At 39.2% G+C, this 15,000-nt stretch overlaps 1 protein-coding gene across 1 annotated transcript in view; it reads left to right on the top strand.

Annotated features, from left to right (window-relative positions):
* The first annotated feature begins 6,825 nt into the window (after positions 1-6,825).
* The window catches only part of LOC122793287 (transmembrane protein 121-like), an 8,335-nt gene continuing 160 nt past the window's right edge, over positions 6,826-15,000 (top strand). Inside the window, exons 1-2 of the mRNA XM_044061160.1 lie at positions 6,826-7,914; positions 13,065-15,000. The exon at positions 13,065-15,000 is cut by the window's right edge and continues 160 nt beyond it. Coding sequence (XP_043917095.1) covers positions 13,066-14,016 — 951 coding nt within the window. The 5' untranslated portion in view covers positions 6,826-7,914; position 13,065 and the 3' untranslated portion in view covers positions 14,017-15,000. The remainder of the gene's footprint in view (positions 7,915-13,064) is intronic.

Raw genomic sequence — 15,000 nt, 5'->3', positions numbered from 1 at the left:
TTCTATTGGATTTAGGTCTGGGCTCTGAATGGGTCATTCCAAAACTTTAATTTTCTCCTGGTGAAGCCATTCTTTTGTTGATTTAGATGTATGCTTGGGGTCATTGTTGTGTTGAAAGGTGAAATTCCTCCTCATCTTCAGCTTTCTAGCAGATGCCTGAAGGTTTTGGGCCAAAAGTGACTGGTATTTGGAACTGTTCATAACTCCCTCCACCTTGACTAAAACCCCAGTTCCAGCTAAAGAAAAGCAACCCCAAAGCATGATACTGCCACCATAATGCTTCACCATGGGGATGGTGTTCTTTTGGTGATGCAAAGTGTTGTTTTGTGCCAAACGTACCTTTTGGAATTGTGGCCAAAAAGTTCAACCTTGGTCTCATCAGATCATAACACATTTTCCTACATGCTTTTGGGAGACTTACTGTATTGTTTTGCAAATTTTAGCCAGGCCTGGATGTTTTTCTGTGTAAGAAAAGGCTTCCATCTTGCAACCCTACCCTATAGTCCAAACATATGGAGAATACGGGAGATTGTTGTCACATGTAATACACAACCAGTACTTGCCAAAAATTCTTGCAGCTCCTTCAGTCTTGCTGTAAGTCTCTTGGCAGCCTCCCTGACCAGTTTTCATCTTGTCTTTTCATCAATTTTGGAGGGACATCCAGTTCTTTGCAACATCACTGTTGTCCCATATTTTCTCCACTTTTTGATGACTGTCTTCACTGTGTTCCATGGTAGATCCAATGCTATGGAAATTTTTTGTACCTTTCTCCTGACTGATACCTTTCAACAATGAGATCCCTTTGATGCTTTGAAAGCTCTCTGTGAACCATTGGCTTTTGCTGTAGCAGGCAACTGAGTAAATGTCAGGAAAATCCTACTAGGACAGCTGAACTTTATTTGAGGTTAATCAGAGTCTCTTTAATTGATAGCAGGTGTGTACCCAAGAAGACTGAATGTTGTAATTAAGTCAAAAGATGCTTCAACAAAGTATTAGTTTAAGGGTGTGCAACCTTAGGCAACCAGCTTTTTGTACATTTTTTATTTTTTATATTTTCCCCTAACAGATTTGTTTGTTTTTCAATTGAATTGTACAGGTTATGGGTCACATTAAAGGTGGGAAAAGTTTTGAAATGATTTATCGTGGTCTCATTTTTTTATATCACAAAAACCTGCCATTTTAACAGGGGTGTGTACACTTTTTATATCCACTGTACCTCCTCAAGCACATAAACCAGCTTGAGATACTTCAATAGTTTCTCATGAAAAGAACTTAGATCTCAGTACCCATTGTTACTCTGATAGACTAAAAGTACAGTCACTCTACTCAGTGTCTCTGCTTAGCTTTCTGTGCTATAAGTGAACAAGGACTCTTTGAACGCCTTCCTCTAAGCAGGACATATGGTAAAGCAATCACATCTTCTGGAGACCTAAACCTATACTATCACATCAGCAAGACCAGATGGAGTGACAGATGCCTGACTCGACATATACCCCCCCTTCTGGGTATACACTGCCTTACCTATCAAGCAGGGTACTTTCCTAGCAATCTTTAAAACCAGTCTGGATGACTGTATAGGTGATCACAAACTTTCACCAGTGGTGCGAGATCTGGGAACATAGGTCAAAAGCAATCTGATCTTTGCCCACCAGGTTTCCACTTGATAAGGAAAGCCTTCTACATTGCATGTCTCATAAGTAAAGCATCACATCCAGGTATAAGGATGTTATAAACCCACTTTAATCGACCCTAATTAGACTATTAATAGAGTACAGTGCTCCCTTCTGCATGTATCTCATCAGACACTTGCAGCAACTGGTGAGACGACAGGGGTTTCTCACTAAGAAGATACAGGGCCTCCAAACCATGACCTGCATGAATAGACTGAAAGCCTTGTCACTGTACTCTGTATCATATAGGATACCGAGAGGCAACTTGTGCTTGGCCTACAGTGCAGTCTCTGACCCTGACCTGATGGAAATTCTGCATATCCGCAATTTAAATGGCACTAGAGTTACTCACTCTGGGGATCTCAAACTTGCCACTGACATTAACAGAACATGTTGCAGAGAAAGGTATGTCTCCTAGAGATTGCCACTACTGTGGAATAAACTTCCAATTCATGTGAAGCAGAGCTCCTCAATGACCCTATCCAAGCACAACCTGACAAATGGATGGGTGGCACACATGTCCCTCACAAATAGGAGTAGCTGGTGCTGATCTGTAAAGTAGGTCCATCTAACAAGGACAAATTGGGGCAACCTGGCATTAACATGGCTAGTCTTATAAAGGCTCTAGTAGGGCTGCTAACCTAGTAATCTCTTATGAACCTATAAACCTATAGGTCTACTTACTGGTGGGCATGGATATAGTTTCCCACCAATACTGGGTGGCGTGGCAGAGCTTCTTCATGGTCTCTTTAATGATCTCTTTTGGTCATAAGCTTAGTACGAACCTATGAACTTAAGAACAAGAGAAGATACTTTTGCATGCTATAGAAAGGTATAAGGGATTTAAAGCAAAAAATGAAAATTTGAGAAGGCAAATTTACTTAAAATAGCTTTATGTGATAGAAGGCATCAAATAAAGTGAGAGAAAACAAAAAATGTAACTTTGTTTTACAGACTTATTTAAATAACTTTGCAGAAAAGCAGGTGCCATATGACTATATGATATAGAGGAAAATGTAGAAATGCCAATCTTTTCAGAATTTAGTGCACTGCAACAGTGAAACCTTGGCCTTAGGACTAATGCTCTACCAGAAACAATTTGAACAGCTTGCATACTGCCCACATTAATTGAAGCTACCTCATGTATTACCTGAGAGGTGAGCTCATCAAATTTCATTACAGTTTGAGAAGAATGATGCAGGATTTTCAGGGAAATAGGAAATGCAATCTAAAAGAATGAAGTGCCTACTAAGGAAAACAAAAATGGCAGATGTTTACTGCATGAAAGTAATACATTTTTATTTTATTGCATTCCTCATTATGGGAATCAGATGCCGTGATGAATATTTTAAACTTCAAATCAGAATTACTTGTCGTTGAACAGCTAAAAGGATGGTTAGTATGTAAATAAGTTAGCTTCCTTTTTTCACTGCAATCACTGGATTTCCTAGGGCCAGCAATGTAAACCTAGATAATGGCATAACTATATAGTCTACGTATATCAGGAAAAAAGTAGGCCGAGACGGTATTGAAACTACCAAGCAAGTCAAATGAGATCTTCATCCTAACTTGACAGCACTGTACAGAGATCCCAACATTTTGAATCCCACTGTAGGACCCAGACAGCATGTGCTGTAGCCAAGATAACTGCCAGTGCTGAGTGGTATTGTGTTTGATGCATGACCTATGACAAAGAATAGATAGTGAAGGATTTATTTTATATGACCAGTGAAGTCAAAACTCACCAGACACATGGTTCACAAGTGGGCTGAAAGGAGAAGATGGTGGCTACAGTACTTAACATGCATGTACTGTCATTGCATTATGTCACTCGATGTCTGCCAGGTGATCTTTATGAGTGGAGAAGGCCATGGTCTTTTTGATATTCTGAGCAGAATATGACATGGTTATGTCAATTCTCCCAGACAAAAGACTCAGATTTAATGTCACTGCACCAAGAAATTCATGGAACAATCTTCTAGGTTATTTCTTGTAAATTCAACCACAAAGAGTAGCAGATATGCTATTATTTTGTTTTCAATGAGTTTCTTTTCAAACAGTTCTGCTAGACCCTGTATTCACACATGTAGTGCTTCCAGGGGAGGCCATAAACAACTTCCCATCCACTTCTGCTGGTTCCTTGAAAAAAATCCTTACTGATGCCAGCCAAATGTCCTCCAGATTTTATGAAAGACCAAAAATGACATTTAATTCTTTCCTATCTATTTCTGAATTTCTCATTTTTCTTGGTTCCATATTCCCAGAATATGTATCTATCTTTCATCAGATTGGGTTTACTTATAATTAGAAATGTAGATATTTGAAAATTTGAGCTTTTCAGTGCCATACCACTAGGTATAACAGGTTAGTAAAGCTCCATCTCAGTACAGCAATAACAGCCAATACATTTACAATTATTTCTATGGTATAAGCTGTACAAATCCAATCCATAACATTAGCAGTACTGTCTCAGATGGTGCTGATATAAATGACTGAACAGGACCCCACAGTGAGTTTAGATGTAGGGGTTCTACTGTGTAAACGTTGTTGAATCTCGAGGACGTCTGTCATGTGTAACTGCTAAAGATCATATGGTACAGGCCTAAAAGTTTTTCCAATAGCTACTAAAACCTTCACTAGCCTCCCCTCCCAAGAAGGAAGTGGGATACAAACCTTTATCTAAAACACATGCTTATATTATACATTTCAAGCAATGGGATCACAAAAATGGTTTTTCGTTTTTGAATTCACAGCATAAAAAGAGAAAGGAAAATAAGTGAATTTGCCAAAACCTAAAATTGTTCTTCATTATGGTGCAAATTCAAATTTAATTACATAATCTGACAAATTCTGTAGGATTGCAACCCATCACATGCAGGGTAAGGGATCCTTACTCCTCATTAAACATTGTTTTGCACTTTTCCCTATATACCCCCAGACTTATAAATCCCAACTCCATGGCCACATCAGCTCAAGGAAGGGAGAAATTCCTTCAGAATGAGTATCACTGCCAGCAGAACTCACCGACAGGGATTTCCAGTTCAGGACTTCCAATTACTGGCGGGTTGAACCTTGGGAAACTAAAGCTCGAGAAGTAATTTTTGTCCCCCTAGAGAGTAATTTTTTTAATACTCTGTGATCCTCTGATAACTGCTGTGTATCTTCAGAACAAAATAACTGCAGTCCTGCCCTAGATCTGAAAACGCAGCCTAACTGTATTTGCTGATAAGCATTAATAGAAAAGAATGATTGTCTTTCTGTTCTGCAGCTTGTTATGATCTGGGATATTGATGCTTGACCAGTCTGTTTTCAACTATTTTATCGTATGTCACTGTCTTTTCTTTTTGCATTATAGGTCTTCTAAGTAGATCATACAGCTGTCAACTTAGCCATCCCTATTACACTAACAACTGTAACCTCTGTGAGACTAGGACATTAATTTATGTTCATAGCAGTGGATCAATGGAATACATGCAGGTCTGGAAAATGAAGAAAATAGAAGGTCACTGCAAACAACTTTTAATGAATGCCAGAGTTCTAGCAATACCATACTATCAGTCTAATTCATGCAAAAATATGATTACACCTTACATTATAAACCACCTGGAGCAGGTTATGACATTTACAGTACCCCCTTTCCCCAGCTGGCATGATTGTATGCACACATGACCTAAAGTTGGCACTTGGGATTCTTATCTATAATAACCTCTTGTGGGAGGCCTTGGAAGGTGTGGGGCAGAGAGTAGAGTTAAAATCACAAGACATTCTTTTCTGTATGGTTTGGTGGGAAATGCACCAATCTACCGAAGGAAATCAGAATTTGTTTTCTACAAACTTCCCTCAAAAGGAAAACCGGATATATCTTGCAGGGGTCAAAAATAAGAAAACCTTTCAGAGACAGAGACTAAGAACTTGATTAACAAAAGTAAGTACATTTATGGTAACAGTCATTCTGGAGCCCAGAAATGTCATCTGAGAACAGTTCTTTCCCGGAATCAGCAACCCTAATGTACCCATTGGGTTAGTTCCTATCCTCCACTTATCACAGGGCTAACTCAAATAATTATTTTTTTTCACAGTAAGTGATATATTACTATGAGGCAGCTCCATCTATATGGTTACTAGAAGATGAACTGACAGGGAAGGTCCTGAGCTGCTCTCCTTTATTTTTTGAGGATAAGTCCAACAACGTTTATTGCGGTGTACTGCTGATGTATTGCTAAGCAGTGTAAATTGCACTTATGGGAGGAAAAAAAAACTTTTGTAGATCACTGTGATAATGATATATATTTGAACGACTCCATTGACCACCCAGTGAATGGGTAACACAATATTAGCACTTTGAGAGCGCTGATAGATTTGTACGGGATGCTCTGATTTTTGCCCTCTAATTTAGCTCTGCTCCATCTAGATTTATTGATTAATAGCATAAAGTCGGGATTGCTTAAGGGTGCAAACATAATTAAATCATCGATCTAAACCTGTAGAAAGATGTCATACCACTGTACAAGATATACTGTAAAAAGGCATCCTGCTCTGCAAACCCAGAATGGGCTCCTCTTTCTGACCTGCACTGTGATTTAGTGTCCTGATGCTCACAGGATGTCACAGGACGCTGATATTCTTGACGCTTCTCATCTGCAAAGCTGGTGCACTTAACTCCCTGCGACAAAGCAATAAACAAATACGATTAGCTACCAGCAAAGTGTCCCGGCTCAACACTGCTGTGTATTTCTTACTGTCAAATTAAAAATAAATAAGGCATGATAACTTTAGGGAAGCAAAACGTAGAACCGGACAGAATAAACACAGAGTTTCGAAGAGTTCCTCAGCCCGATATATAGTATTTGAAAGGTCCGATAATTACTGAACCTCCTTATTCCTTTATTCCGGAAAGGCAGAGGAAATAAAGGCATTTCAGTGAGCAGTAGTCGCATTAATCACTAGCCTGTTTCTTTACATTTTGTTTCTTACCCGCAGTTGTCTAAAAACAGACAATACCTTGTAAATCAGATTATAGAAAACAAGTATTCCCACGGAATTTCAATAATTATTGACTTTATGTTGCAGTGATTCCCAAAGTTAAGACTGCTGGAGTTGCAAAACAGATTCAAACCTGGGTATCAGAAAACACCTTGACTTAGTGTGGTACCTGGAATCTTCATGCATTTCTTTTGTGTAAAGGTGACACTGTGTTTGTTTCCTGTAGCGTACTCTTTCTTTTATTTTTTCACTTTCTATGGCTTCTTTACTCCTCCAGTCCTCCCCCTCCCCCAGCAGAGGCCTCCACTAAGATCAATGAGTGCTGGCTGGGAAGAGCGGTTGCTTGAGTCAAGCTTTTAATTCTCTGCAATCTGGGCTCTCAGCGCATCAGATCAATAAGGAGCTGGAGAAGGCGAGCTTCAGTTCCTCCTCACATAACTGCCTCCTTACCTCCTGGTGCTGCAGGGAGAGACACCGCACAGGAGCTCCTGTCTCAGACAAGACTTCATGGGAAACAGGCAAGGATCTGGGAGTGTGAAGCTGTAGAAGAAGGGGACAGCTGGCTGAAGGTAGAACTAAAAAGTAATCCAAAGGGATGCTGCGTTACATGTATATGTCTACAGAAATAGGGGCAATGGTTTTCAAGTACTGATTTACTAAAGAGATGGGCCAGCAAGCGGCAATAAGATTGCTGTGAGCTCTTGCATTGCAGAACTGTGGAATAAAAAGGGTTACATGAATAAATTTCAAATCGACCATTCCCTGCACTTCTCTGGCCAGGGCAAAGCCGCAGGAACAAATTGTGCAAGAAGCTAAGATAAGATCATTCTGCCGTTTTAATTTTTGATGGCCGCGGAACGTATAATTAAGGTCTGCAAGTTTAAAAATGCATTCTTGTAGTTGTATGAATGAATTACTTGTGGGACAGTACTTCTTTGTTTGACCTACAAGTCTGACTTGAGATCTGTGATTGACTCAACACCAAAGATCATAAGTTGACTGTGACCAGCGCTGACAGAGAAATTAGGCAAACAAAACTTCTGCTCATCCACACCTTACTCGGTAATACAGGCTTTGAAGGATGGTCGCTGTGCTCGAACCTGTGGTATTCGGAATGGACCCAATTATCGGGCTGGTTGCAGCATGCAGTTAGATGGCTCGTGTGCCCTTATACAAACCAAGGGATGTGTCGGTCGGTCCTCTGCATGGCTTTGTGGCACCCGGCAATTTAATTTCAAGAGGTGATCACGGGATTTCAGAGGTGACTGCTTCTGTATTACTCTGTTGAGCGGAGGTTATCTCAAAATTGTTAAAACATTTTAGCAAATTATGCGACGATAGGGTTAGCTTTAAGTTGCTTAAAATATTCCGAATTAGATCTTGTTTAAATATTTTATTGGGAATGGCACTTTTATTACTGCCTATTAAACACATTTCAGCTCAAGAAACTGCTGCGAATTTACGGAAAGAATGATTCATTTATTCAGCCTTTTCCGTTTCATCCAAAGTGAATAGAATAAGAATGCAGTCATTTCTGGCATTAGCATTTTCACTTCATGGCACTAAAAACTGATTGATGTACACCACAGCTTTTTAACTCTACATGTGACTGCGAGGTTTTATTTTCATCAGATTGTACCCACAACAGTGTTTTAATTATTTAGTTTTGGTGAAGGACTGTGCCAAACCATCACCCCTTACCCAGGTACACCAAGACGTTTATAATAATAGATTACAAAGTGATAAGGTATTAGCAGTTCCTATTTAATCTGCCTTTATCTGAAGTGCTGCACAAATGCAATACTCTTCACATTTGCTATATGTGAACTCAGTATAAAAGGCAGAAGCCCCATTTCCTACAGATTGTTGATTTCCCCATTACCACCCCCCCACTTCTGTGCTTCCACCTTTCCCTCATGAACAGATGCCCTGTCCCCTGTCCAGTGAAATCCTGTTGTATCCCCCACCCCCACCCCCTTTAAGGGAAGGAGCACATTTTGATATCATTCTTGTGCAACTTCTGTCCATGCTTAGGACTGAGAGTCTGGAGGTGTCCATCATATAGGCAGCCGGTGGGTGAGGATTGTTTGGATGTATTGTATCTGCTATTGTGGCCTGGATTGTGGCTGAAAAGGGTCCTCATACAAGTACACCTACCTGATTTACAAATTGGCATGTTGCGACGCACCTTACCCCCAAACTATCAAGCAAATGATAGGCTGCTTTGCAGTCACTGCTTCCACTGGGAAGCACCCGATTGCAGGTAGAACCTCCATGTTCTTCCCTTCTGAGTAGGTGAGCTGAGATAAGCCTCTGACTTCCTCCAACCCCACTCAGGGTCCTTGCAACACTTAGGTTCATAGGTTATTATTAGGCTGTCAATTGTTTAGATCTTTTAGAGCTTAGCCTCCGCAAATTCCATTACTTGCTTCTACTTTCCCTGGGGGATAGAGAAGACAGGTCTGTGATGGATTTATGATCCATTCATCTAGGATGTGTTTGAAGAAAGAGGGATGAGTAGCTAGTTTGCTTTAATATAAAGGTGAAGTCTATTTCAAAGGAAAGGACTTTATTGAGAGAGGTAGCTATCCCACTAGCTGGTTCTGTTTACATTATGTGGAAGTTTAGAACCTTTGAGTCAGTGTTCATCTTTTTACAGGTTTTGCACATGGTCACACCTGACTGGATAATTTCAGGCTTTGTAGGTTAGGCAGAGATTATATATTTAGGAGTCTGTAAATGACAGAAAGGTGAGTTATCATTGTAAGATGACCTGTGTAGCTCAAGGAAATCATGTCCTTGATTCTCTTGGTGGGAAAGCTCTTAGGTTTTCCTACTTGGATCATGTGTTATGGCAGATACATACCAAGGAGAGCATTTATTCTTTCATGGGCCTAATGAGGGAGGAGTGAAGATGGATAATAAGTTCTTTGGACTCAGCAGATATACCACTGATAAAGACTTTGTGACTAATTTGCTAATCAAACTTGAAACATCTGAGTAGCAATCAGGGTTCCATGACATTATGTCATAGAGTCAAGGCCAAGATGCTTGCTTATTTGATGTTCATTGATAACCATTGTATCTTCCAATTTTTGTGCTTAAAGAACAAAAACTCTTTTCTCCTTTAGTCACACAGTATTAAGGTTTCTATTTAGCATCCATACTTTAGAGCAGTTTCGATAGAAGAACGCTGGCCTGGTTGATACTTATTGTATTTGAAAATATTTTTTTAATTGCAGGAGTCAGTTTTATTTATTTGGTAGTTTTGATGACACCAGCATTTTTTCCCATAAATGTATTTTCCAAAAGTCAGAGATTTGGCTTATCTGGTTTCAGGTTCTGTTGAATTACAGCACACTGCTACCCTCCTTAATAAACAGAACTCTTGATGTAATGCTCACTGGCCATCACACAGAATGCTGTGTATAGGTGTAAGGATTGACACCGACAGTCTGCAAACCTTAGAATTAATGTTGTTTAGGAATCAGTCATTGGGAAGTACTGGACCCATTAACTGAGTACCTCTTTTGACATACTTAATGACAGTTGTATGCCCTATCTGTCTATGATGCATGCTGTTTTATAGTCAAAGAGTTTGACATCTTGGGGAAACTGGGCTTCTTAATTCTCGCCAATGAGATGACAGAGTGACAGTCTGGTTACTGTTGTTGTCTCACAGTGCTTTATTCCGCAGTTTGGGTCTCATATGGGCTTCCTTCTATGTGGAGTTTGTATATCCTCCCTTAATTTGTGTGGGCTTTGGCATGTGATCTGCTTTCCTCCTACATTCCTAAACCATGCCATAGGTGAATTGTTATTCCATCAAATGACCCATAGGTTTGTGTCCTGTAAATGGGTGGTGTCCACTTTTTACATGCTTTGCAGTCAGTAAATTCCAAGATATGTTCTAGCCAACCCCACAGACATGCACACAAAACTCTGATATACAACAAGAAGGCAGCCAGAGAATGAATGCATTTTTATCAGTTTACTTACGTAACTTTCATCTTTTTTTTAGTGCTTTTAAATGAAGATGAATTAGAACACAGATCCCACAATAAAGGCCACTATGCGATCAGGTTGCAATGGCACAGAGACTGTTGTGGTATACTTACTACCGAAATGTGCAATGGCATGGAGTGGGTAATCCATATGATGCCCACAGTGTGTACAGCATTATTTGAACTTTGAGCCTAAACTAGTATTGAGACGATCAGTTGGCTGAGCACTTTTTCATTGCCAGTCCCATGAAGCAAAGTTGCTTAAAAGCACTTTCATTGTCAATGGGATGTATCCTCTACCCTACTGTTGTGCAATTGTGGAGTAGTTTATAAAAGTTGAGGGCACATAGTGGTATTCCTATATATTGGGGTATAGGAGGGCTTGTCCCCCACAAAATAAATAAATAAATAACATAGAAGTTTGCTGATTGTTACTTTGAGTGAGTTCCACTCCCCTCCCCCCAGATCACTGAAAGTTCCACCAGTAAATTAATATGATTTCACTGTGAGAAACATTAAAATTACTCATTACTCTGTCACAATGCATTGACTTTGAAAAATGGCAATATTCTAAACAGAAAAGTTATCCCTTTTTAAAGTAATTGCATGTGCTTCTTGTCCGCCCCTTATCTTCAATGTGTCTCTGCGTTTACAAACCAGCAGGAATGGGATTATGGGATTAAAATGTGCTGAGCATGCTTATCAGTCACGACCAAACACTATCCTTCCATCACAGTGTGTAGGAACTTCCCATGATTTGCAATGGTGTATTGTCATTATATAATTACACTGTTTTAAAAACAAATGGCCCTGCTTTTAAACTGGCACCATTATATTCTAGTATTGCATTCTCTTTTTCTATGCTTCAGCAAACCAGTGTGGATGGAATTAATATTATAGTATTTGTGCATGCTTTTGAATCTGGGGACACAAAAAGCAACTTTACTTTTTGCCACTGCAAGAACAGCAGAAGAAATAAAAGAACATTTTTCAATGTGCAAGCTAGTATTCTGCACTAAAAATAGGCTATATAGGATGTTTGTACAGATATTGGAATTCATTTGGCACAGTGAAAGTATATTTAAATACATTTTACTACTTAGAGTTGAGATTACAGGGTGGGAAGTGTTTGAAATGCTTCAGTGGTCACAATGATCTGTTTTTCACTGTGGCTACCAGACATGTTGATGGGCCTTATCAGGTTTTACCTCTCCACTGAAGAGTAACACCTATAACTGAGAAATAAAACCTTGATGTATAATGCTTATCACACAGAGGCAGGGTTTACCAGCCACTGAAACAGATTACAGACAAGTCAGGAGGTGAGATCTGGTGTAGTCTAAATATTAGTTTGGTAGTCAGTACCACACTAAAATAAAGATTAGTGCAACTACCAAAAAACGTTGCACTTTTGGTGAAGCAAATTAATGTCACCTCCCTTGTAAAAGTAAGTAAAGTAAAGACTCAAACACATCTGCAGTGTGCTAGACATCCAGTGAAATTGACAGCAGTCAGACTAAAAGCTGTACAAGCTGCATGTAATTAAACTGCTGTTGTTTCACAGATAACCATGTGTACAGCTTGTCTAAAATACATTCTTTTGACTTTTTCAGCTATTTTAGTGCAGGAAGACAAACTCACTGATGAGTTTGGATTATGCAGCTGTTTGTTTAAGTAATACTTTTCTGTAAAATATAATTCTATTACAGTAATAGCAATATACAATAGCAGGGTTATTGCTAGTTCATTTATTTACTCACCACTGTGGAGGGGGCTCTAGTTTGATAATTTATGCATTGACCTTATGGTTAAATAATATACCCTCCAGTGTGTGTGTGTGTGTGTGTGTGTGTGTGTGTGGGTGTGTATGTGTGTGTGTGCATGTGTGTGTATGTGTGCGCGTGCGTGCGTGCATGTATGTGTGTGTGATACAATTTCCTGTTGTGTTTCATTACTATGCTATAGTTCTCCCAATTATCTTGTATATAGTGTTTTCTTGTAAGCAGATCAGTTTCATAATAACATATGCTGAAATTTCTCTACATCTGCATTTCCCAGTTAATAAAAGCTATGGTATTCTGCACACTAGTTTTGCTGTTCATTTGGAATTTGGTTGCTGGTGTGATTCGCTCTTGAAAAAGTCATAAAGATTTGAAAAGGTCTGTCATGATATTTCTGCTACTAAACAGCTTCAAAGACTCAAAGTTGTTCAGAACTTTCCAGCTAGGAATAAAAGGAATTAATGTAATGTAATACACTGTATTGAAATAAAAGCATATACATTTTTAATATAAAGGAACGTTAAGGTAGTTTACTTTCAAAATATTTAAAGTATAAAGATCTATTTGTCATTATATTACTGGTTAGGTATTCTATATGTCAATGATTGTCTTTTTTGTGTCTTCAGAATGGTTCCTCCCCCACCTGCCAACAAGCACCATGTGGGTCTCTCCACAGTCATTATTATGAGTAGCATGGCTCTGATGGATGCATACCTTGTGGAACAAAACCAGGGTCCCAGGAAGATTGGAATCTGTATTATGGTCCTCGTGGGAGACATCTGCTTTCTCATAGTCCTTCGGTATGTTGCAGTGTGGGTGGGGGCAGAGGTGAAGACTGCCAAACGTGGCTATGCCATGATCTTGTGGTTTCTTTATGTCTTTGTACTGGAGATCAAAGTGTATTTCATTTACCAAAACTATAAAGCAGATAGACTCAGCCTGGACATTATGGCCCGAAAAGCATTAACTTTGCTGCTAGCCATTTGTGTTCCATCACTGTATATGATTCTAGTGGCTGTTGATCAAATGGAGTATGTGAGGACATTTAAGAAGAAGGAGGACCTACGAAACCGTTTATTTTGGGTCATTGTTGACATGCTGGATATACTGGATATACAAGCCAATCTATGGGAGCCTCAGAAGAAAGGATTACCACTGTGGGTTGAAGGCCTCATGTTCTTTTATTGCTACATTTTACTGCTGATTCTCCCTTGTGTATCTCTAAGTGAAATCAGCATGCAGGGGATTAATATAGTGCCTCATAAGATGCTTCTATACCCTTTGCTGAGCATGATCACCATTAATATCATCACAATTTTCATACGAGGGGGCAATATGCTGTTTTTTCATGATGCCCGGGTTTCAGGCATCTTCATGGGTAAAAACATCTTGGCCATTGCCATTAAAATGTGTAGCTTTGTGCAGTACCGGAGACAGTTACATGAGGCACCTCCAGGATTTGGCATTGAATTGCAGCAAAACTCTATTGCCCATAACTTACCTGTGTCTATGCATCCTCAGATAATCACATCAAACCAGACTCGATCCTCAGAGATGCTGGGGCATGAAAACACATGACATGCTTGGAAACTGCTTACCTTCCAGGTTATAAAATAAAGGATAGTACTATAGAGTGTTGGCATGGCCTAGTCGCAGGTCAAAGGAGGATCACATCAGGAATGTATACCCTTGCAAAGATCCATAGTAGTAAAGATCTCAGGATATTTAGGTATGAGACAGACTGACAGATGCAGACAAAAGAACAGAAGCATTTTTTTTCTAAGATCTGAATGTACACTGTGCATATAAGGTAATACAGCACAGCTTTTAAATCAAAAATATATGCGAGCCTGGTAAAGAAGGCCAGGATTCTCTCTTAAGTGGGCTCTTTAGTACGTTATTTCTTTTAGTGATATTGCAAAGAGCCTATCAACTTCAAGAGGCTTAAAATAACTGCCGCAATGTATTGGTTATGAAAAGTACATTTTTCTTTTTAAATGTGAACAGATTGAGATGCACATTAGTAGATTGCAGCTATATGCACAACTCTGTTCCCAGCTTAAAATGGATTTCTTTACAATAGCTAAGTAGCTACAGAGACAACTTAAGATACACATTAAGTATGAAGGTTAGGGTCCCCACGTTATGTTTACAAGTGAGTTATTATCAGTGGGAATCTGTGTTTTTATTGTTCTATACCCACATGCATTACATATGCTTTGTGCTGTTGCAAAGAGTTTAGCAGATGTTAAAGAATGTCTAAATGACCACTTTTTGTTAAGGTATGATGTTAAAGAACCTTGACTCTTTCTGGTGCTTAGCCAGGCTCCTTGTCTGATTTTTAGTTGTCATTTACTCACTGGTGTGTGCCTTATTGCTTATAAATACTATAGTTCAGGATGAGTTTGTGGTGGGAGCTGAGCATTATTTTATGAAGCATGCAGTCAGTTCAGTTGATCTTTTTTGTGTATGTTTTTCTGTGCATATGTGTCTGTTCAATTATTGTATGGGGATTCTGTGTCTAAGAAATGTTAGTCTCATAATTACAGCCTCAATGTTTTG

This window comes from Protopterus annectens, chromosome 1.part0, assembly GCF_019279795.1.
Source record: "Protopterus annectens isolate FY-2018-M chromosome 1.part0, PAN1.0, whole genome shotgun sequence".
Lineage (NCBI taxonomy): Eukaryota > Metazoa > Chordata > Ceratodontiformes > Protopteridae > Protopterus > Protopterus annectens.
This window is presented reverse-complemented; position numbering and strand designations above follow the sequence as displayed.